Here is a 25,204-nt window from a genome sequence, read left to right on the forward strand (position 1 = left end):
GAATCCCTGAGCCATAGCAGTCGCAGCTCATTTCTCTTCAGATTTGCCCCTCCCCACCTCTGGTAACTGGTCCACTTTCTATCTCTGTAGATTTGCCCGGGTTGAACATTTCATATAAATGGTATCCTACAATATGTGGTCCTTTGTACCTGACTTCTCTTACCTAGCATAAAATTTTCAAAGTTTATCCATGTTGCCATGCATATCTGTATTTCATTTCTTTTTATTGTCAAATAATATTCCACTGTATGGATATACCACATTTTATTTACTATTCATGGGCATTTGGATTGTTCCTGCTTTTTGGCTGTTGTGAATAATGCTGCTGTGAACATTCATGCACAAGTTTCTGTGAGGAGTTTCAGTTCTCTCAGGAGTGGAATTGTGGGTCATATGGTTACTTTGTTTAACTTTTTGAGGAAATGCCAGACTGTCTTGAAGGCACTATTGTATGTCCCCACCTGCAGTGTATTAAAGGTTCTCATTTCTCCATATGGCCTTCATTCATGAAAGATATTTTTGTTGAGTGTAGAATTTTACATAGACAGTTATTTCTTTTTGTACTTGAAGGCGTTCATCCATTGTTGTCTTGCACAGATTACTTTCTGATGTGAATTCAGTGGTTTTCTTTTGTTCCCTGCATATAGCGCCTCTTTTTTTCCCTAGCTACTGTAAAATTTTTTCTTTTTCTTTCTGGTTTACGTTAACCTCATTATGATGTGTCTTGATGCACGTGTGAGTGTGTGTATGTGTGTTTATCCTACTTTGAAACCACTGAGATTCTCAGAATGTGTGGGTATGTATCAAAATGGGAACATTTGGGGGTCACTGTTACGTATTTCTCTAGCCTCCACCAACCACATGGACACACTGGGTCATTCGATATTGTCTGACAGGCTGCCTTTTCCTGATTCTCGCCTGTCCGCTGCATTATGACAATATGCTCAATGTTGTGATGCTCCTTTGTTGACGCTCTGGATCTGCTGCCTTCCTTTAAAGAGTATTGACTTTTGTTTTGCCAGACAAAGAAAGTTACTTGCAGATCACTTTGACCCTTTGGAGGTTTGTTTTAAAGCGTCATTGGGTCAAGTGTACTGTAGCATTTTTTTAGGGCTAGACTAGCCCAGCTACTAAGGTGTGAGCCTTTTGATGTCGATACTGAATGCCCCAGGTGTTCAACCGGCCTCTCCTCTGGCTTGTTAGAATCAGAACACCTTCTAGTCCTGTGTGAACTCCTGGATCGTTGAGCTTACGACTACCCTCTCGTTTTCTATTTGGCCTTGTGGGGTCTCACCTTACACGTATGCCGCTTGGTATTTAGCCAAAGACTAAAGGAGGCCCTTGTGCAGATTTCTGGAAATTGTTTTCTGGGGAGCTCTGTATTCTGCCCTGACAGATTCCAGTCACCTCAGCCTCCTTAAGTTCTGATATCTCCTCACCTCAGTGAGACTGGTCTCCTCTGCTTGAATACCTCTTCTCGATGCCACTGTCCAGAGAGGGGACCTCCCAGCAGAAAGCTGGAGCAGTCGTGGAGATCACCCTGTGTCCCTGTCCTCAGAGATGACAGTTGTGCGCTCCCTGTCATCCAGCATCTGAACCCAGTTGTTTTGTGTATCTCACATCTTCCTCAGTTTTCTCGTTGTCTATGGCATGTTCACGTATTGTGTGAGGTGCCTATTTATGGCAGCAACTCCCAGTGCCAGTTATTCCATCATGAGCAGAAGCTACGGTTACATTTATTTGTAGGCTGAATTGGCCCAGGCACTGTGAGTGTCCAGTTTCAAAGCTCAGGCGTGTGGATGTATTATAGTGCATGAGCGCATGGATAAATTGCTACAGTTTTCCATGAGATTCTTTTTTTGTTGCTTGTTTCGCCTTTTGTGGATGAAGTCCAGGATCTTAACTTCTTCCTTATGATTAAGGCAAATAATCCGAAAACCACTGAACTTTGTCTTACAACCGTTTCATGGTAATTAGGGGACTCTTTTTTCTTTGGAGAAACATTGCTTAACAATACATATGATACTTGTTACGCGTTTGTTGGAAGATAATGATTTTTTTCAGCTTAAATACGGCTCCTGCACTATGACTTCTGGGTGGTGTCTCACATTCAGCGCCGCCCTCATTTGGATCGACATTTCTTCCACTCCTGTTGCAGGTGGTCCAGCATGACCCGTGTCGGGGTGGAGCAGGATATTGGAACAGCCTCTTCCGTTTCAAGCATCTTGCTACAGGGCATTACTTAGCAGCAGAGGTAAGTGGCAGCCCCATAGTTTTTCTCTTTCAAGGATGATGTACTGCTCTTTCCTCACTTACCTATAGCCATTGAGTAGTTAGGGGCTGAGGGTAATGCTCCATTACCTAGCTTTTCCTTCTGCTTTTCGGTTTCCTTCCACCTCATTTCCCTGCTTATAGACAAGAAGAGGCAAAAATCGTGAACACATTTTAGTATTTGACAGGGATTCTGATCAAGCTGTGGGGACAAGGTCAGTTAGAAAATAATGCTGTGGTGGGAATGTAATGTCCATCCTGGTGACTTTATTTAATAATACTGTGTTGTATACATTTGACTCTGAACGACGCGGGTTTGAACTCTGAACGGGTCCAGTTACCTGTGGATGTTTTTCAGTAGTAAACACTGCAGTGCTACGCGGTCTGTGGCTGGTTGAATCCGAGAATGCAGAACTGCAGATGGGGAGCCGCAGGTTTGGAGGGCTAGCTATAACTTATACACGTGTTAACTCCCGCATCGTTCAAGGGTCAGCTGTATTTGACAGTGGCTAAGAGGATCGAGCTTAAAAAACATAATGCTAATCAGGGTTTTAGGATGATCTTTCCATTTTGCTCTTGTTGACTGCTCTCACCGCATCTTATTTACCAATCCTGATCCTAACACGAATGACCAAGACTTGGCCGCAGTGAAACATGGTACGTAAAGCTGGAAGCATTAAAGCCCATAAAGAATTACGTCATTTTATACAGCCTGGTTACTCAGAGCTTTAGTGGATAGACAGGGTCTTTTACTTACAGGAATGTAAAAAAATCAAGGCAATGTATTTTAAATGACCGTGAAGGGTTTTTGAGGAAAGGCAAGACTCAACACTGAAGGATGGGAGGAATTTCCGTTTTAGTTTTTGTATTAAATTAAGGAGCCATGTTACTGTGTGACAGACGTTGAGTTTTACTCTGATCTGCTGGAAGATGTACGATGCATATTCATACCAGATTCTAGCCGTACATCAAGGGACACCTCCTGTCATCTGGTATCACTGGTGAGACTGCTCAGAGATTTTCAAGGTGATGCCTGGGTGTCAGTGTTGCTTCTGCAGCTGACCCCAAGGAAGGCTGAATCTAAATGTTCCAACCCCCCCGGGATGCCTGACACTTGTATGAACTGATGGTTTTGAAATATTGAAGAGCCGAAGATTAAGACTAAGTTGAAATTTGAAATGGAGCCATAGGAAATGATGGACCCAGCCCACCAGCTGTGAGAAACGTTGATTACATGGTTTGCCAAAGATCAATGGCGGTTGCATTATCTGTTATGTCCTGGGGCAAATGCAGTTCTTGCTGGAAGCCAGACATTTTTTTTTATTTCTAACTAGAAATAAGCAGGATTATCAATCACTGGGTACTGATCTTTTATTTATTTCAGGCTTTTAACTGTTGCTTTGCTAGTGGATTCTTTGTGTTCCTCTGTCTACATTTGAGAGCCATCTATTGGTGACTGGTAGATTGTTCCATGTGTGTTGTACTCATGTGACGTGTGTTGTGATTGTGGCATGCTGGTTTCGTGAACAGAGGGAAGGGAGAAGTTCTTAGCTGTCCAAAGATATTCGCAGGCCTTGAAGTCTCCTGCTAGCGGGGCCAAGTCCTTGAGAAAGCAATGGATGTTTTAATTTCCTAATGATTCTTTTTCATCAGGTAGACCCTGACTTTGAGGAAGAATGCCTGGAGTTTCAGCCCTCAGTAAGTATGGACAAGAGCCTTCTTGTCTTCCTCTGGTAGGGTGAGGACATGTGATCTGGAACCCCATGTACGAAACTGCCCCTGTGGTCACTGAGTGCTGGGGAAGGGGAGAGCTTACGCTGCCTTAACAGAGGATCTTGTTCTGTGCTTCCCTGGAGGGCAGTCATATCCCCTTGTGTCCTGGTTGGTCCAAGAGACTGTTGGTCATGATGCTCTTTCTGTGTGCTTAGTCAAGGGGTCTCCATCTCTAAGTTGCAGAAGTTCACGGTATCTCTTGGAATACTGCTAGGTTGGAGACGGTGATGGTCCCTGTAGAAGCCAGCCTTTTACATGCCAACGTCTCATTGCTGTTGACCTGAATCTATGACTCACTCGGATGTCTTCAAGGAATGAGTGTATAAGGTGGACACTGTCATTTAGAGTGTGGAGGTAGCACATGAGGCATGACTGCTGATTAGACACTCAGTTGTCTAACCATCTGTCCTTTCTGCAAAGTCAGAAATAGACCTTATTGTGTGGTTTGGAATTTTAATGCCAGCTGGATCCTTCTTGGGAAGCCATATTGCCAATTAATGCTGATAGGGAGGCACTTGGGTTGGGGGTTCAGGTGTCCACAGTTACGGGTTGAAGAGGGAAGTGGTTGTGTTACAGGGAAGTGATGGGTGTAAGTCATGCAGTTCTCTTGTGGAGTGCTTCATTCTGGTGTAGGATTAACAAAACAAAGACCCAAACGGTTGCTGCTCTGTTTGACGTTGTGTGTCCATGTGAACATCTTGATGGTGAATATGCTAGGTGGTATTGAGGGTGTTATTTTTTGTAAGATTTTGAAAAAATTGGACATTAACATAGGTACATTAATGAAGGGAGTTGGGGTGGAGATGATACAGAATGTAATTGTCAGCGAAAGTGCTGTGAATTCTGCAGCAGCCATGAACCTGCTAATTAGGTTTGGGCAGAATGTTAGCTTTGGAAGAAACGCAGAGTTCTAGCTGAGGATGACCCACCATTAGTTGCTGGACTTGCTGGGGGACTAAGGCTCCCCTCAGTGGTGACTTGGAAGGAGAACCATGGCTTCTTTCAGGGAGAGCTGATGTCCAAGTGAACCTTGAACTCTGTGTGGAACGGGACTGCTGTCCTGGCCTGTTCACGTGCGAGGGAAAGACGGGCACGTGCAGTGCAGGGGGAAGGACACAGTGATTAAAAGTAGGGCGAGAGAGAGACAGACTTGGGTTTAAATAGCGGACCCACCGCTTATGAGCTGTGTGACTCTGGACAGGTTACTTGCCCTCTCTGAGACTGAATTCCCTCATCTGTAGTTGTGGACAATGGGCTGGTTGTAAGGACGAAGTGAGATGTTGTGCAAATGAAGTGCCTAGCCCATAGTAAACGCTTAATAAATGGCATTTTTGTAAGGTGCAGAGGATGGTTACCATTTTCAGTGCCTTTCCATCCACCGTTCCTCTGGGCTGCACAGCAGTTGCACGAAGGGATTGGGACAGGTCTCTCCATCTTTGTTTGACGGGTGAAGAAGCAGAGCGTGGTCCTCACTGGCCACAGGCCTCAGGGTCGCTGGGAGTGCAGCCATCTTTCTACTCTTTCGTGCTTCTGCGTGCCAGGGCAGTGCCATGTGCCAGTGGGTCTGGCTGCAGATCTGGGCCGCGTTGCTCTCGCTACTTGGGGTGTTGCTTGGGTGGTGGTCCTCGCGTGGAGGAGGGGTGTGTGTGTGTGGGGGGGGCTCACCCCGCACCCTCAAGGCCAGCAGCGCAGCTCCTGCCTCTGGGAGGAAGGTGTCAGCGTTGGGAGGGTCCTGCACCCTTCACCGTCTTCTCGGTTGGGAGCCTCAGGAGCGTGGGAGAGGAAGCCTCTCTTTCTGCTCTGCTTCCTGGTCGCGTATTTCCTGAGACTGGCGCCCAGTGCCTGTGGCTTTGCCTGGGACCCCATTCGGCTTTGTCGCTCTCCTCTTGCTCAATTCAGCAGCCCCCCTGAGCCACGGGCTCGACGCCACAGGGACAGAAAGAACAACCCGAGGCTGGCTGTTGTCTGACGGCCTTCTGCACGTGTGCCTTTCCTCCCACTAGATGGCAAGCGCCGACTGCACTCGGGAGGATGAGGGCGCCTTGCTCAGTCACAGTCCAGATGCAGTGGACTCAGTGCAGTTGGCATTTTTCTTCGGATGTGTGGCAGGTCTGAAATTTAACTGCCAGTCTGTAGCTGAGCCCCGTGTCTCACACCAGAACCCGGGCAGGGTTTATTTTGAAAGTGGTGTGTGCAACCCTTTACAGGTAACAGTGGTTAGAAGAGGACACATTCTGTTCAGAGTGCTTTCTCCCGAGCTGAGCTCTTGGAGCTGTCCTGAACCTCTCCAGTGGAGTCTTACGTTAGTGTAGGTGGAATGACGAACGGGGGTTTGTTTAGCCAGAGGTACAGGGTGTGAGAAGGAGGGAGTGTGAGCGGGGAGACAGAGGTTTGGGGTATCAGAAGAATTGTTTGCATTTTCTTTTCTTTCTTCCGTCGCTCTGCTCCCTCCCTTCCTTCCTTTTTTTTTTTTAGACAAAGACTGGGGCTGCTGATGAACTGAAAAAGCAAGCTGTTACCTACAGTCCTAGAACTCAGGCCCCATGGAATGAAATTGTCTTAACGCTCTCTCCTTCGCCTGTTAGATTTGCTTTTCTTTTCTCCATTGCATTTGGAAAGGAAGCAGGGCCTCAGCCTAAGCAAAGCAAGATAGAGACAAGGGAAATGTGATTTTCCTAGTACATACAGGTGGATATTGTCATCTTGTAAGGATGTTAAACATGAGAAATGATCCCGTCTAGAGTCACACGGCGGAGAGCCACCTCGTGAGCCTGTCAGAGCAGGCGCTAGGCTCGGCATGCAGCTTCCGTCTTCTTAGGCAGATGGCCTTTGGAGACTAGATGTGTTTTTACAGTTTCTTGGGAAAGCTTTCATGCTTGTTCTTCAGCCTTCACTGTCAGAGATTTTCTTCAGTCTCAGCCAAATCCCTCACGTAGCAGGAGGGGCCCCTTTTCCCCTGAATTGTCCTCAGCAATTGATTAATTGGGAACATTTTTTCAGGGCTAGTCGGACTTCTCAAATATTTTTCTTGGCCACATGGGGACAGCTGCTTACAAACACTTGGATTCAGGTTTATTTCATTGCATTGTTTTTTTCTCCTGGGAAGTAGCTGTATCATATTCTTGCTAGACAGTTTCACTGTAGGTTAACACAACCGCCCATAACAAAATCCACAGGCGAAGTTTCTCACACTGCTTTTCCTCTCTCCCGACCGCTGCACCGGGATGTACCGCCAGTAGCACTCTGCCCATGGAGAGCTAGTAATGCAACCCCACGTTGCTTAAGCATTTTTATTGCAACACCAGGAGGTAGAGTGTAAACATTCTTGGTGCGGGTGGCCAACTATCATCTTTGATGACTGCTCTGAAACAGTGGTGCTTCTCCTGCCAGCTACTGACGCTCACTATTGTTTCTTCCCTGTTCCTGTGGACTGTGCAGTGATTGTAGTGAGGGAAGGCCGTGGCATGTGCAATCCTTGACGTGATGACTTTTCCTCCTCAGCTGGACTCTGATCAGGATGCCTCCCGGAGCAGGTTGCGAAACGCCCAAGAAAAGATGGTGTACTCCCTGGTCTCTGTGCCCGAAGGCAATGACATCTCCTCCATCTTTGAGCTAGATCCCACCACCCTCCGTGGAGGCGATAGCCTTGTCCCAAGGTATGAGTCCAAAACGGCTTATCTCAAGTGAGTCAGGGTGGTATATGCGGCCTGGCTGGGGTTCTTGGAATCCAAAACATCATTGTCGTTCTTGAAGCTCTTGTACAGGATTTGGTAAAGGATTTGTTCTGGTTGCCCATTGAAATGACATCTGATTTTTCTTTTTTCCATGCTTATCAGTTGTAAGTTCTCAGTAGTCAGTAGTTAGCTAAGACGTGCTATGTTTAGGTGAGCAAACCAAACGTTAAGCTTAAGTAGCTCAATATTTCTAGTTTCCTTTACTCTCTCCCTCCTTTCCAAATCGGAGAGCTCTCCTGGTCAATTGAATAAACAATTGAAAAGAAATTCTAGTAAATGGAACGTTTGAAATTCACTCAGTGCATAGTAAGTTTTATTAAAGGTATTGAGAAATCAGACCAGTCTTCTTTGGTTATTTTATTAAATTTGACTTTTAGTTTTGTTGCATAAAAAAGCATTTGCATTTACTAGACCGTAAATGGAACGAAAGCTCACTCTTAAAATCAACAGGGACTTCCCCTGGCGGTCCAGTGGTTAAGACTTCACCTTCCAGTGCAGGGGGTGCAGGATCCATCCCTGGTTGGGGAGCTAAGATCCTACATGCCTCGGGACCAAAAACCCAAAACATAAAACAGAAGCAGTATTGTAACAAATTCAATAAAGACTTCCAAAATGGTCCACATTAAAAAAAAAAATCTTGAAAAAACAAAAAATCAACAAAAGTATTAATAGTGGCTAACACTTGTTGAGTGCTGACTACATGCCATCTATAATGCTAAATACTCATGTTACATAATTTCACCGTCACCAAAACCCCTGTGAGATAGGTATTATCATTTGACCTTTCCTAGAGGTAAAGAAATGAGGCTCAGAGAATTTAAACAACTTATCACAAGTCAGCGAGCACCGTTGCAGAGCCAGATAGGGCTGTTCTTGCAGTTCTGACTCTTGGACACAGCCTTGGGTAGTGGAAGTCTCACTGGCACTGGGAGGTTTTACACAGGGCCCCTCTCTCTGAGGATTCCTTTGTGTTTCATTGTTCCTGTATATCATTGCTGTTTACCTGCTCAGCCAGAGCTGGGCTGTGAAAGTGGTAACTGCAGCTTGGGTGCTGTTACAACCGGAGGAGAACACAGAAGTGTCTGTGTAACACAAAAGACTATGTTCTTAAATATTGTATTATAGGAAACATTAAAGGAATTGTAAAGAAGGTAATGGCTATGGAGAGGTTCGTATCCAAGTGTCTAGCATCCACTAGACACTTAGGTGCTTAATAAAATTAGACGGCAGAGAAGGGAATGATTAACGCTAACAAAAATGCCAAAACATGAAATTTAAAAAAAAAAGAATTAGAGGAGAACCTTCTCTTGTGCCGGATACTCGTCCTATCCCTCTCAGAGTGATAAACAGAAGGCAGCGTTCACAAGAAGAGAACCTTACAAGGAGGCTGTTCATTGCCATTCAGCACAATGATCGCTGCTTCTTACCGTCTGCTGGGTCATTAACCCCTTGAGAATCTGGGAAAAGCTGGAGATTGTTCTTCTATTAAATCCTAAGTATGGGCACAGCTTCGCGTACTCCAAGTTCGTCCTGATGTAGATTGCTTTTTAAAAAAAAAATGATATATTGAGCTATAATTCATGTATCGTACAATTCACCTACTGGAAGTGCTCAATTCATTGGTTTTTAGTAGATTAGCAGAGTTGGGCAACCATCAGCACAATCGATTTTAGAACAATTTCATCACCCCAAGAAGGAGCACCGTACCCATTGGCAGTCGCTCTCATTTCCCCAGGCTCCACCCTCAGCCTTAGGCTAATCTGCATTTTGTCTCTATTGATCTGCCTGTTCCGGACATTTCATATAAATGGAATGGCTTTTTGTGACTGGCTTCTTTCACTTAGCATTGTTTGTAAGATTCATCTGTTTTGTAGCATGTATTCTTCATTTCATTTTATTCCTTAATAAGATTCCACTGTATGGTTATGTCCCATTTTATTTATTCACTTATTAGTTGATGGCCATTTGGGTTATTTGCCTTTTTCTGGCTTTTCTGTGAACATTTGTGTACACATTTTTGTGTGGATATATATTTTCATTTCTCATGGGTCTATACCTAGGAGTGGAATTAGTGGGTTATGTGGTATAACTGTATGTCTAACATTTGAGGAACTGCCAGTTTTACATTTATAGTTTTATATTCCCACCAGCTGTATATGAGAGTTCTGATTTCTCTCCAATGCTTGTTTGTCTTTTTTACATTTGAGCCATCCTAGTAACTGTGCAGTGGTATCGCATTGTAGTTTTGACTTGAATCTCTCTGATGGCTAACGATGATGATCTTATGTGTTTATTGGTCATTTGTATATCAGTTGTGGAGACACATCTTTTCAGATCCTTTGCCCATTATTTTTTGGCCACTTAAAAAAAGGGTTATGTGTCTTATTATTGAGTATTAAATGTTCTTTATTACGAACTCCTTATCAGTTATGATTTGCAAGTATTTTCTCCCTTTCTGTAGATTTCTGCACTTTCTTGGTGGTGTCTCGTGAACCACAAAAGTTTTTAACTTTGTTGAAGTCCAGTTTATCTATTTTTGCTTTTGGCCACTTATGCTTTATAAGAAGCGGTCGCCTAATCCAAGGTCACAAAGATTGATGCTAATGTTTTCCTCTGAGAGTTTTAGTAGTTTGTGCTCTTTTCACTTAGATCTTTGATCGATTTTGAGGTCATTTTTAAACATACGGTTTGAAGTAGGGTAGATTGCTTTTGTAAAGCGTCCTTTCTCACTGACTACCTAGACAGGCATAGGGACTATAGAATCCAATTGCACTTTGGTTTAAGTACTTTTCCCTGTGTGTGTCCTCTATTCTGGAAGCTCTTTAATGGATTTTGTTTTTAGGCTCCCAGAAGACAAGGGAATGACGTTAGTTTTATTTGCTAAGTATTTTGTTTGTAAGGGTTAGCAAAGAACAGAACCATGTGATGTAAAATATCTGTCAGAAGATATTTCATGGCATTCCCTTGGTGAAGAGGAATGAGGTGCCAGTTGGCCATATTCCCCAGTGGGTTGGAAATCCCCATGATCCCGTGGGGAGGGGAAGTTTGAATTCCTAGGTCAGCTTGCCAAACAGCTTTGGTTGGCTGTAGAGCCCTGCTTCTGTATCCCCTTGATTCATTACTGTTTCTCTGTTGGAAAACATTCTTTGTGGGCAGTTGTCCATAGACAGACTGATTGTAAACTCATAAGCAAGGGAAGCCTTGTGTTCACCCTGGAGAAAGTGTCTGGCGTGGTTTACCAATGTGTTTATTATTAGTTATGATCTTGGACTTGGTCTTAGCTCTCTAAATTTTTATCTGTTCTTGCCCTTGGCCACCAACCTCAGAGCCAGAAGTGAAAAGGGCCTCTTATTCATTGATTCAGTGGAGTCATAAAAATTTTAGGGGGAGTACACACATTTCCCTCCATCTTAGAGTTGTGCTAAATTTTGCTTCTTTGAAGATCAGAAGGTCTGGCGGTAGATACATGAAAGTACCTGAAATGTTACCAGCAAAGAACTTTTCTGTAATAGTCGTTGGTTGAAAGAATGCTTTCAAGACAAACTGAAAGGGATAGTGACAAGTCCTGGATATAATAAGCAAGATAGTAAAATTGCAATTTATGCAAATTAGATGCAATAAATGAACATTGGGAGAGCATCCAGCTTTGTGGCTCTTTTGCAGTTGTCCTGATATCATGACTCTTGAGCTAAGGGTTGGGAATGAGACTTCAGATGAATAGACAGAATGCCCTTGGTATTTTAAATGAACTTTGACATAGAACTCTGTAGAATGTAGTCAATCCGCCAAGTAAAAGTTAAGCTCCAAGCTTTCAGTTATACTTTGAAAAGAAGAAAATGAATCCAAGTTCCTCAGAAGAAAAAATGCAAATCTCTGTCAAATGTCTTGTTCATGTTGTTTAATTTATGTTCGTGCTATTCAGAGTAAATACCACTTGTAATTTTCAAGACAATTAAAATGAAGGAAGTTAGAGGATCTACTGAAGAGACGTGCCTGGTTTAATGTGCCCTCCCCCGTGCCCCTTTCCCATGAACTTGGGATGCTGTTGTTTTGAATTCCTCTTAATGCAAATGACTTCCATGCTGTCCTTTCTGCTCTGGTCCCACCAGTGTTTAAAGTTCCAGCTCAAGTCTTCTGTAACAAAAATATTCCATGCCTCCCCGAAGCCTCCTTAATCTCCTCCTCTAAAAGTACTTACCTTGACTGTCTCCCATCTTAAAGCCTTTCTAATGTATGTCTCCTGTTACTTTTGCTTGGCGTGCATTCATTTCATCTCACTAATGCAATGATAGATTCCTTAAGAGCAAGTATTATGTCACTACTTCTTTAAAAGAAAAGCAAATTTGAAAAACATTGTAAAATGATCTATGCTCATCATAAAAAGAAACAACACCAAAAATATTTTAAAATCTCACGGAGAACAAAGAGACAAGTAAAAAATTACATAAAATCTAACCATTCGGAGGTAACTACGACAAACATTTTGGTTTTCTGTAGTTTCAGACACGTCTCTGGGCACACAGATAACCTGTGTATAATTTATCATAAATGAATCATAAGCTATTTTTAACATTTTTTCCACTGAACAGTATGTCCTGTACATACTTCCAAGTGAATAAATATCGATTTAATCATTTTGAAGAACTCTGTACTCTTCTGTCTTACATACTATAATTAACTAGCCCATTACTGAGACATTGGGTTGTTTGCAAGATTTTAACTATTATAAATAATGCTTTGTTGAACATCTTTCTGCCTCATTTTGCACCTGTGCTGTCATCTCTTAAGAAATATAAAAATGAGATTGCTAGATGAGAAGGTAGATACATTTTACATGTTATACGAAGTGTCAGACTCTCTTCCAGAGTTTAACCTGTTGACACTCTTACCATGAGTGTGTAGAACTCATTTCTCTAAGCTCTGTAAGCTCTCTAAGCTCCAAGTGCTGGGTTGTATCAGTTTCCAGGATCTTTGGGATATGATACAATAAAATGATATATTGTTTTAATTTGTATAAGTTGAGGAAGTTGAATATGTACTTGGATGTTTATTGGTCATTTCTGTTTCTTTATTAAATTACTGGTTTGCGTACGTGTTCCATCTTCATTTCCAATATTCATGATGTTTGTCTTACGGATTTTTAAGATCTCTCTATATATGTGGATTAATACCCTTTTATACTATATATTAATCTTTTATTTTCCCAGGTTGTCATTTTTCTTTCAGTTTTGTTCATGATGGTTTTTAAACTTTTTTCTACTTTTGCTGTATGGAAATGTAAAATTTAAACTATGTAATAAGATGTATCCATCTTTTGCTTCTGAAATTTGGAAATCTTGTATTTTGTTATGTGCTTCAAAAGGCTTTCCCTCTCACAAGATTATTAAATTTTTACTCACATTTTCTTCCAGGCATTTTATGGTTTTATTTTTTGCTATATTGATCCATATGAAAATTTCAATTACTGCTTTATCTCTCATGATAAGCACTAGTAGGTCCTCAGTAAATACTTTTTGTTACTCTGTCTCATGTTCGGTTTGTTCGGAGATAGTCATTCACAGTGTATAATTTTATACACGCATACCTCAGAAATACTGTGGGTTCAGTTCCAGACTATCGCAATAAAGCGAATATCACAATGAAGCAAGTCACACAAATCTGGGGGTTTCACAGTGCATATGAAAGTCACGTTTACAGTACACTGTTAACTGTTAAGTGTGCACTAGCATTATGTCTTAAAAAACAATGTACATGTTTAATTTAAAAATACTTTATTGCCAAAATGGAACCTGTAGACTTGCATGATGAACAAACTTTTGATTTGTTAAAAAAACAAAAAAACAGTGTTAAGGGCAGTAGAGCCAAACATGATAGAATGAGGTGTGGCTGCGTTTAGAAATACAGCACGAGACAGTCACCTTAGAGTGGTTTCTGAATGGTTTGCCACTGTCGATCTGTCAAAGTGTATCTTGGACCAGAACCGTTTGCTCTTAAGTTTATGCTGTCCACTGTGTGTAGCGGAAAACCATTTTGGTATCCTTTTTCGATTCTTATAGGATGTATTCTAGGCCAGTGGCTCTAGAGAGCCTAAATAACCCTGTCCCTAAAATCCTTTTTCTTTTTTTGCTTTTCCTTTAGAAACTCATATGTCCGGCTCAGACACCTGTGTACTAATACCTGGGTTCACAGCACAAATATCCCCATTGACAAGGAAGAAGAAAAACCCGTGATGCTAAAAGTAAGTCCCCTAACTTGGCTGCCTCCCTCGGTCTCATGCTCCCGATAAAAGGGCTCCTTTGAGGGCAGATGGAGGCGTATGGAGGTCTGACGTTGTTGCTTCGGCAGGAGCGTGGTGGTGGACAAACTTGAATGTGATGAAAGAATTCTTTCCAAGGGACCTGGCTGAAGCAAGCCCAGGGCTTTTGAAATAACTAGAACCTTTTATTTTATTCCCTAGCTTCTGCCCTAAAGGTTGAGCAATTGTCTGGATCTCATATCTGTCTGAAAGCTGATTTTGGCTGGGGGAATGTTTGCTTGTGCCTTGACATACATCACATACCTAGTTGATTTCCCCCAATCTTTATTATTCCTTTATTTCTCTTTGTATTTAAATGTGTACTTTTATTTCTTGAAAGCCCTTCCAACCTCTTTAATTTCTCTCCCTGAAGCCCACCTCTCCTTGCTCACCTTGTTCAGGATCATAGAGCATAAATACACAGACACAGGGTTTTTCTTTTTAAAAAATGGAATTATACTCTCACATAATAGTTTTTGGTGATGGGGAAGATTATTGGAATTTTTTCCTCTACTTTAATGAACATTTTCAGGTATCTAGAAGAGCTAAAAGATCGGTGCAGTGTCTACCCTTATAATACTCTCAGAAACAAGAATTACCATTTTGTACATTTGATTTTTTCCGTATGTATTTATAAGTGTGTTTTTAAATTACAAAAGTCTCAGATGCTTCCTGTAACAAATGAAGCTATAAAATCATAGTACTGCCCCATTTCCTGCCTTACTTTTCTCCACAGTACCAACCTCTAGAGGTAACAGCTGTTGATGATTTGGGGTACATCTTTCCAGGTGTTTTTCTATGTCCATTTATTTGAACCACAAGAGAGCTCTAGGCTTTTTGGATTGCCCCATGTCCCACAAATACAGTGTTTGATTAACGTCTTACCCTCTCAGTCTAAGAGGCTGTTCCACAAAGACCATCTTGCTTTTCAGATTGGAACCTCTCCCGTGAAGGAGGACAAAGAAGCATTTGCCATAGTTCCAGTCTCTCCTGCTGAGGTTCGGGACCTGGACTTTGCCAACGATGCCAGCAAGGTGCTGGGCTCCATAGCTGGGAAGCTGGAGAAGGGCACCATCACCCAGAATGAAAGAAGGTGAAGGCTCCTTGCCAGAACCAGACGTGCTCATCTTCACCCCCTGTGGGTTTTTGAAATCCCTTGTGGAGAGAGAGGGTGCTTGGAAGAGCTCTGTGTGAGAGCAGCAGGCCTTAGCATTTGTGGGTGGCTTCAACTTGTGGTTTTCAAGAAATAGTTACTTTTGCCTTCACTGTTCTGAAAGTCTCTAAACTTGTAAATATCTCCTTCTTTCTCTGTTGCCCTGTCTCCAACTTGGTCTCTGGAACTATCTTACTGAGTGTCAGGGGTTGAGGTTACTCTGAGATAAAATGTAATGTCTAATGTTTTGTGAAGGTGATAATGTTTTTGTGGACAACTAGATATTGTCTCTATTTCGCTCTTATTGGTAATTGGCCTCAACTGACAAGTTCAAGGAAACTGGGAGAATGGGTTTGCTTCTGCTTAACTGGTTCCTTTGGCCTGAAGGCTTCCAAGGTGAAGCTTTCAGCCTGTCGCACATCGAACACTTCCCATATCTAATAGTTTTTTTCCTCCTAAGATCTGTAACCAAGCTGCTGGAAGACTTGGTTTACTTTGTCACTGGTGGAACTAATTCCGGTCAAGATGTTCTTGAAGTGGTCTTCTCTAAGCCCAACAGAGAACGGCAGAAGCTGATGAGAGAACAGAATATTCTCAAGCAGGTCAGTGAGTGGTGACATATTGGGTTGACTTTATAAGAAATCAGTGGTATCACTGCTCTTACAGAGGAATGTGAATGATTTCCACCTCGCAGGCTTGATCCATTGACTTTAAAAAAAAAAATAGACTTAATTTTTTAGAGAAGTTTTAAGTTCACAGCAAAAGTGAGTGGAAAGTACAGAGATTCCCCAAGTACCTCATACCTCCACACATCCACAGCCTTCCCTGTTATTAGCATCCCCACCAGAGAAGTACGTTTGTTATAGCTGATGAACCTACACTGACACATCATAATTGTCCAAAGTCTGTAGTTTACATTAGGGTTCACTCTTGGTGGTGTACATGCTATGGGTTTGAACAAATGTATAATCACATGTATCCATTATTATCACGTCATACAGAGTAGTTGCATTGCCCTAAAAATCCTCTGTGCTCTGCCTATTTGTCCCTCCCTGTCCCCCAACCCTTTGCAAGCAACCACTGATCTTTTTTTTTTTAACATCTTTATTGGAGTATAATTGCTTTACAATGGTGTGTTAGTTTCTGCTGTATGACAAAGTGAATCAGCTATACATATACATATATCCCCATATCTCCTCCCTCTTGCGTCTCCCTCCCACCCTTCCTATCCCACCCCTCTAGGTGGACACAAAGCACCGAGCTGATCTCCCTGTGCTATGCGGCTGCTTCCCACTAGCTATCTATTTTTACATTTGGTAGTGTATATATGTCCATGCCGCTCTCTCACTTTGTCCCAGCTTACCCTCCCCCCTCCTCGTGTCCTCAATTCCTTTCTCGACATCTGCATCTTTATTCCTGTCCTGCCCCTAGGTTCTTCAGAACCATTTTTTTCTTTAGATTCCATACATATGTGTTAGCATACGGTATTTGTTTTTCTCTTTTTGACTTAACTTCACTCTGTATGAGACTCTAGGTCCATCCACCTCACTACAAATAACTCAATTTCGTTTCTTTTTATGGCTGAGTAATATTCCATTGTATATATGTGCCCCATCTTCTTTATCCATTCATCTCTTGATGGACACTTAGGTTGCTTCCATGTCCTGGCTATTGTAAATAGAGCTACAATGAACACTGTGGTACATGACTCTTTTTGAATTATGGTTTTCTCAGGGTATATGCCCAGTAGTGGGATTGCTGGGTCATATGGTAGTTCTATTTGTAGTTTTTTAAGGAACCTCCATACTGTTCTCCATAGTGGCTGTATCAGTTTACATTCCCACCAACAGTGCAAGAGGGTTCCCTTTTCTCCACACCGTCTGCAGCATTTATTGTTTGTAGATCTTTTGATGGTGGCCCATTGATCTTTTTATTGTCTTCATAGTTTTGCCTTTTCCAGAATGTCCTATAGTTAGAATCATACTGTATGTACCTTTTTCAGATTTTACTTCTTTCACTTAGTAAAATGCATTCAAGTTTCCTGCATCTTTTCATGGTTTGATCGTTCAGTTGAGGGTTAACACACTTGTTGAATATCAGCCGTGTGAGAATTTACCTGTTAGGAACCCCAACAAGAATTCAGTTGACAACTTTATTTTCCTCACAAATAATATCAAGTGCAGTGTATCCTTAAGGTTATTTCATGTACCTGGAAGATTTGGAGTATATGATAAACTCAGAAGGCCTGTAGAGGCGCTTCTGGGGACCAGCATAAGTCACCAAAAGATCTTCCTGTAAATGAAGAATGAGTAGAAAATAAAATGAACTCACGGAAAATACAGAGATGATGTAATTTAGTATAAAGTTAAATAAACTGGGGTAGAAATAAATTAGAGGGAGAAAAGTGACAAGTCCGGGGTAGATGAAGTACATGGAAATGTATGCCATACAGTTCTCTAAAGCTGTTGGAGGCTGGGCCGCTGGAGCCAAAAGAAAAACGTGTTAGTTACAAGTCCCATAGTTCTCCCTAGGAACTTGGATTTGAGAATCCTTTCTCCTTTTGGACTGTGATAGACGATATTTATTAACACTCCATCCTGTTTCAACAAGGGTTTAAAGTCCCAGAATAGATTATGCCCTGCCGTTTGATGTGATAACTGCCACTAAGACCTCTGGCTAAATGCCCATGCTCTTTTCCACAACAGTGATTCCTAGAGGGTCTGAAACTGTGGAGGAGCCTTCGTTGAGCACTTGTGTGAGCACTGCACTTATGACCTGACACTTACTATCTACTTTAATCCTTACAACACCCTTGTGAGCTAGGTATTACTCTTTCCATATTACTGCTGAGAAAACTGAAGGTTACCTTGACCATGATCTGTACCTGTAGGAAAGTAATAAAGATGTGTAATTTCAACCTAGAATCTGCTGATTCCAGAGTCTGTGCTCTCAGGCACTGCTTGAAACACTGCATTTTCAAGTATTTGAGGACCACTTAGGTCCAGGAGGACGGAATTCAGGGAGGAGCCAGTCCCAATTGATGGAATGAATGCAGTTTTCAGGTTCATGACTGTTTGCATGGAGAGATTTTCCTGTATAGTTTAGCCACCCTTGAGGTTATCTTACTTCCAAAGGAAAGGTTGGCCCTTAAAACAGTAGGTGATGGTAGTTCTTATTCTTTTCTTTCTGCAAACAGATCTTCAAGTTGTTACAGGCCCCATTCACAGACTGTGGTGACGGCCCGATGCTACGTCTGGAGGAGCTGGGGGACCAGCGGCATGCACCCTTCAGACACATCTGCCGCCTCTGCTACAGGGTCCTGAGACACTCCCAGCAGGACTACAGGAAGAACCAGGTTGGGATTAAGGACCAATGGGAAGTGAGGGGCAGCTTCCTCCCTGAAGTTCATGTACTTCCCTCAATGAGTTTTAGGTGTCACATGTATGTTTATTTAATGGCCAGGTAGTAGTTCATTGTTAAGTTTGCTCTCAGAAAGGAAACACAGATTTGTTTTGCAAGCCTGGGAAGATATATTACAGACTTGAGAAGGATACCTGAAAATTCCCCTTCTATAGCCACCTTGGAGTGAGAGTTCTTTTTCTTGACATTGGTATTACATATACAGTACTTCTCATGGCACGTTCCCGTAAGACTTAAGGGCACACTGATTCCATGTGCTTATATTGAAGATGGAGTGCAATCTTCTCTTCCTGTCCCATCCACCTCCTCCATCTCTGCTGGTAACTTTCTCTTTGTTTTGGTTCTGGCTCATGTTTTATGACATTCTAATTCATCAACTGTGTGATGACAGTAAACACACACAACCAATATATTCTCTCCGTGAATTAGGTGTTTTAACCTCTGTGAGGGTTCCTAACAATTGGAGATTCTGAGGAAACACTGTATCAGTAGTTCTTCACTGGGAGTAATTTTTCCCCCAGGGGACATATGGAAATGTCTGGAGACCCTGTTGAGTGTCGTGAGTTGGGGATGCTACTGGCATCTAGGGGACAGAGGCCACGGATGCCATTAACATCCAGCCATGCACAGCACAGCCCCCTGCAACAAAGAATTTTGCGGCCCAAGAAGTCAGTAGGTAGTGCTGAGGTTGAGAAACCCTGCGCTCCGTAAACTACTGTAGGTGCACAGAGTGATGCTTATCGTAACTGGAACTCCAATCCCTGCCTTGTGTTACAAAAGGTTTTGTTTTTAAACTTTGAATGCCCCTACATCTGGCCTTTACATTTAAACTGTTCTCTGTAGTTAAAGTTTTTTGTGTGTCATCATAAACATAGAGTTGATCCTAAGCAGTGCTCTAAAATGTTAGATGTAACTTTGTTAGCTAGTATTTCTAAACCTTTCACTTTGCCTTTGCTACTGTTTAAATGTAAAACATCACAGACCCGTGATGCTATGTTTGTTAGTTTTATGGTCGCTATAAATCTACCTCCGGTGCATGAATACCATACTCATACCATACTAGGGCCAAAGTGATTTTATTCTCTTCCAATGAGGATACGTTAGAGTCTGTAGTGTGTGCCAGAACATTTTGCTTGTACATGACGGGGCTAAACCAGTCCCTCTTGCTGCAACTCTGGATGTCCTTGCTTGGTTGCTTATGGACCCCGTGCCAGCTGGCAGTAGTATATCCCTGGGGGCTGATGAATTCCCGAACATGCATCCTTATGGAGTGAGGGCTGAAAGGTGGCCCATGTCCGCTGTGTTCATCCTGAGTCACTTTTAGAATTTTGGAATTAATGAAAACAAATTATACCAAGTTTCAAGGGCCGTTTGAACTTTGAGCAAGCCAATAGTCTGTTTTGGGCAGGAAAAATGTCTTTGAATAGCAACAAACAAATATTCATAAGAGGCTTCCTGGAGTTCTTAAATATTTCTATGGAATGTCATGTCTGATCCCAAAAAGAAGCCAGGGGTGTTTTCATATGTTCTACGAATATAATTGACTGGCTTACATATTCCTAACTTGTTTCTGCTACCCACTGACTTTAAAAATGTATTTTCACCCCAGACAAGGAAAACGCCATGGGGTAGCATCGTTCTAAATATCCAGGTAGGCTTGACTGTTTATTCAGCAACACAGAGCAGTGAGGCACAGTTAAATCCTCTTCAATTAGTAATAAAATCAGAGCTGAAAAACAACTTTTGACCTTTCGAAAAATAAGTCACTACATTAACATTTATACAGTGGACTTAATAAAAATGCCTATCTGTAAATACAGGATATTTTACTTAATTACATCTGTGTGGCAGGTTTAGTAAAAATAAAGGATGCAAGGGAGTTTGCAGCTGTCGCCCTGGATTAGAAAGTTGTGGAAAGATGCTCCCCTGTGATTTCCCTCACGGGCGGTGATGCTCCTCAGGGGCTGCTGCCCCCTCCCTTACTTCCAGCCTCATCCCATTGTCTCCAGTCCTCCCCCCTCACCTTGCTTTCCTTCCTTCGAAGGAGTACATAGCCAAGCAGTTTGGCTTCATGCAGAAGCAGATTGGCTATGATGTGCTGGCTGAAGACACCATCACTGCCCTGCTCCACAATAATCGGAAACTCCTGGAAAAACACATCACCGCGGCAGAGATCGACACCTTCGTCAGTCTGGTGCGAAAGAACAGGGAGCCCAGGTGAGGCGGGGGCGGGGTTGATAGGCAGAAGGTGTATTTGCATTTCCGATGCAGGCACTGAGCATGTCATGGTGCTTTTTCCTGGATTTCCTTTGTTTGGGGCTGTTAGGGACAGGTTTTTTTTTTTACCATTAGTATTTTTTTTTTTTTTGCGGTACGTGAGCCTCTCACTGTTGTGGCCTCTCCCGTTGCGGAGCGCAGGCTCAGCGGCCATGGCTCACGGGCCCAGCCGCTCCGCGGCATGTGGGATCTTCTCGGACCGGGGCACGAACCCGTGTCCCCTGCATCGGCAGGCGGACTCTCAACCACTGCACCACCAGGGAAGCCCGGTATATGTATTTTTTAACATCTTTATTGGAGTGTAATTGCTTTACAATGGTGTGTTAGTTTCTGCTTTGTAACAAAGTGAATCAGGTATACATATACGTATATCCCCATATCCCCTCCCTCTTGCGTCTCCCTCCCTCTTGCGTCTCCCTATCCCACCCCCTAGGTGGTCACAAAGCACTGAGCTGATCTCCCTGTGCTATGCGGCTGCTTCCCACTAGCTACGGGTTTTGATTGGGCAGATTTTGACAGGCTCTTTGATGAGTAGCGGCGGAAAGAGCTTGGTATGGGAATGAGACCAGGGTAGAATCCTAGCTGCAGCATTTACCAGCTGGGTTACCTTGAGCATTAACGTCCTCATCTGCTAGGTGGGTCATTGCGAAAATTAAATGAGAATAAATACATGTGAAGTGCCTGGCACTTAGTAGGTGCACAGTAAATGACAGCTGTTGGCCACTCATTCACGTCATAGCACCCCGTGGTGACCAGTTAGAACTCCCCCAAATATCATCAGTTAGTCTTTTGCACACATAGTTGTTACTTGAGTGTTTTTATTTACATTAGTGAATTCTGTCAATTCTGTTGCATTCATACAGATCTCCCCCTCCCCCTACGCTCTCTTCTCTCTTTTTTTCTCCTTCTAATTAATTAAGATCCACACCATTTCAGGTGAAGTGGGAAATAGTTTACAATGTGCGTATCATGAACGGTGACACTGGAGAGCTGAAAGTGTTCTTATAAAAATGACTGCCCCCACCCATAAAATAACATTTTATGGACCATTCTCATGTGCCAGTGAGTGAACTAAGTAAGCACTTTGCATGAATTAGCTCATTTAATCCTCAGAAGAACTCTCTGAGGTTCTATATCAGCCTTTTTTGTCGATGAGAAAACTGAACCACAGTGAGGTTAAGTATTTCCCCCCAAATAACAGTACATATCAGAACGTAGTGGATAAGAACCAGAATCAGGGTTCTGATTTGGGCCTCAAGCATCAGAGCCTTGCCCCTCACCACTCTGGGTACCTGCATCCTAACCATGTCTTCCGTATGTGAACTTCTTACTTGGTGGTTCCTTCTGTTCATCTTTACCTTGTCAGCTCTTCCTCACAACAGTCACTGCCATCCTTCCTCTTTTGCTTTTCTTTCTTTGCTCTCCCTCCCTTCCTCTCTCCATCCCTCCCTCCCTCCCTCCCTCCCTCCCTCCCTCCCTCCCTCCCTCCCTCCCTCCCTCCTTCCCTCCTTCCTTCCTTCCTCCCTCCCTCCCTCCCTCCCTCCCTCCGTCCTCCCTCCCTCCTTCCTTCCTCCTCCCTCCCTCCCTCCCTCCCTCCCTTTCTCCCTTCCATCTATCTATCCATCCATCCTTCCTTCCCTCTGGTGTCTGGGTTTCTGGGCGTTCCATGGATGCTGACACTAAAACCCAAAGCGTCTCTGACTTGTGTTAAAGGTAGGCTGGGTCAGTCCTCTTGAGGGAGAGCCAGGCTCCCAGAGCCCAGCCCCTGCTCTGTGTACAGAAACTGTTTAAGTTGGTTTCTCTTTCTCGATAGATTCTTAGATTACCTCTCTGATCTCTGCGTGTCCATGAACAAATCCATTCCGGTGACCCAGGAACTGATATGTAAAGCTGTGCTGAATCCAACCAACGCTGACATTCTGATTGAGACCAAGTGAGTGAGACGTGCGGGTTTAAGGTAAAGAAAGATGAGGACGGGATTTAGATGGAGAATGTGTGGCTCCGTGGATGTCTGTGCTCAGAGGTAATGAAACCCAGCTCCCTGATTTCTGAAGCCAGGTTGGCTGGCTGTTGATCGTCCTCTTGCAAAGGTCTCGATCAGAGGAATTTTCAAGTTTGCTTTTGGTGTGGGCTCCTCTGCATGGTGATGTCACCTACTTTGACAGTAATGTGAGCTCACCAGGGAACGTTTTACACACTTTTGGTTTCATTTTAAGAGTTTAAAATTCTCTAATTATGATCATCCGTTTTAAGTTTTAAAGGAGGTAATTCATTATTGATATTAAGTCATTGTAGGGAAGAGCTTGTTAACGCATCACTGTTCAAAAAGGGTTCATGGGTCCACAGAAGTTTTGGTAATAGTAGCAATTCATTTTTAGTAGGGGAGCAGTTTTCCTGAGAAGCATAGTGCCAGTAATATTTAAATGTTAAAAACAATGTTTAAAAGAAGTTTATTTAAAAAACACTAAATTATGCTCTACACTAGCGATTTTTTTTTTGTTTCTCATGCATAGCTTAATTTTGGGCTTGGGCTAATTCCGACTTTCTCATCCTTGGCCTTTTGATGTTCGGGGCCACGTAGTTCTTTGCTGTGGGTTCTGTTCTCTGCATTGTAGGATGTGTAGCAGCCTCCCTGCTTCTACCTGCTAGGTGCCAACAGTACCCCTCCTATTTGGTTGGGACAAACAAAAATGTCTCCAGACATTGCTAAATGTCCCCTGGGAGACACAGTCACCCTGGCGGAGAACCCCTGGGCTAAAGTGTATGAAGACGTTAATGTTCGGTTCGTTGTGATTCTGCCGGTGGGAGAAGTAAAGTGGCTTTTCTGTGTGTGTCTTTGTGCTGAAAGTGCAGCTAGAGTTCAACGCATTAATACAGTTGATCCGTGATGAGCAAGGATTTCAGACATAATGAGTTTCCCCCCTCCTCTTATTTTCCAGGCTGGTACTCTCTCGTTTCGAATTTGAAGGTGTTTCTACTGGAGAGAACGCTCTGGAGGCAGGAGAGGATGAGGAAGAGGTGTGGCTGTTTTGGAGGGACAGCACCAAAGAGGTTCGCAGTAAGAGTGTGAGGGAACTGGCGCAGGATGCTAAGGAGGGGCAGAAAGAAGACCGAGACGTCCTCAGCTACTACAGGTGCGAGGGCGGCATGGGTGTCCTCTGATGAGATCGTCCGTCAGAAAGACGGATGTGTACTTCAGGAGTTTGTAGAGTGTAAGGTTTCATTGATCCTTAGGTAGGACGTTGCTATCTGGGTGTGGCTCTGTCAAAAGAAGGCTGAGTGTTTGCATCAGCCCCCAGTTACAGTTGATCCCTACATAGCGCGGCACACGACACGGATATATTTTGTAGTAGTTAAGAGTCAGGCTGCGGGGTCACCTCTCTACATAGTAGCTTTTTGACTTTGGTCAAGTTATTCACCTCTTTATGTCCTAGTTTCTTTATCTGTAAAATAGAGACAGTAGTTACAACGTCATAGAACTTTCGCAGACAGAGCTAGGAAATGTGTGTGTCTGTACACACATCTGTTTGTCCACGCAGACACACACATATCTATTTCTATATCGACCTATATAAATGTAATAAAAATCATGAGTTCACATCAGTACTTCCAATTCTGTTCCAACACTGTAGCGTTATTCTAGCCTTCACCCTTTTGTATTCATAACTCGTTCCTCTGACAGCGAGAACCTGGCTGGCACTGTCCCCGCTGTGTTGCTCAGTCTGCATCACTGCCGGTCACCTCCTCCATCCCAGCGTCACCTCGGTCCCAGCTCTGAGATCTGCTGACTCAATAAATACTTTTAAAATAAAAGAAGAGGGAAGGAAAGATGAGGAAGTGCTTACAGCATTTTTTAATAGAAATAAATAAAACTTTGCAATTACAATGCCCTTTGTTACCTCCTGTATTCTTCCTCTCCATTCATGCAGATGGTGTGTGACCTTCCACACTCTCTGTGTGTTTATATTTTACATTTCTGTACATTCATAAATAATACATAGTATTTTGTTGATTCTTAAAATTTTATATAAATGGTTCCAGAGTCTGAGTTCCGTTCTGAAATCTGCCTTATTTTTTCATATTGTTTCTGAAGTGGATTCATGCTAGTGGTGGTAGGTCCATTTCTTTCATTTTGACTGCTGAATGCTATTCCATTTTATTACTGTGCCACATTTTCATTGCTCTTTGATATTCAGTGTGTGCCACAATTTAGTTTTTCATGTCGGGAAATATCCTTGTTCAAATTTGTGCATATGTGTAGGAGTTTCCATTCTATACCAG

General features: G+C 42.9%; 1 protein-coding gene across 8 annotated transcripts in view; it reads left to right on the plus strand.

Annotated features, from left to right (window-relative positions):
• The window catches only part of ITPR1 (inositol 1,4,5-trisphosphate receptor type 1), a 319,623-nt gene that overhangs the window by 134,442 nt on the left and 159,977 nt on the right, over positions 1-25,204 (plus strand). For 5 of the 8 annotated variants that reach the window (XM_067755266.1, XM_067755267.1, XM_067755270.1 and 2 more), the window contains 10 exons: positions 2,159-2,254; positions 3,925-3,969; positions 7,546-7,700; positions 13,917-14,016; positions 15,006-15,166; positions 15,687-15,828; positions 18,423-18,581; positions 20,691-20,863; positions 22,737-22,856; positions 23,863-24,057. In XM_067755266.1, coding sequence (XP_067611367.1) covers positions 2,159-2,254; positions 3,925-3,969; positions 7,546-7,700; positions 13,917-14,016; positions 15,006-15,166; positions 15,687-15,828; positions 18,423-18,581; positions 20,691-20,863; positions 22,737-22,856; positions 23,863-24,057 — 1,346 coding nt within the window. The remainder of the gene's footprint in view (positions 1-2,158; positions 2,255-3,924; positions 3,970-7,545; positions 7,701-13,916; positions 14,017-15,005; positions 15,167-15,686; positions 15,829-18,422; positions 18,582-20,690; positions 20,864-22,736; positions 22,857-23,862; positions 24,058-25,204) is intronic. The other 3 variants (XM_067755268.1, XM_067755269.1, XM_067755271.1) reach the window with 1 other exon arrangement.

This window comes from Pseudorca crassidens, chromosome 10, assembly GCF_039906515.1.
Source record: "Pseudorca crassidens isolate mPseCra1 chromosome 10, mPseCra1.hap1, whole genome shotgun sequence".
NCBI lineage: Eukaryota > Metazoa > Chordata > Mammalia > Artiodactyla > Delphinidae > Pseudorca > Pseudorca crassidens.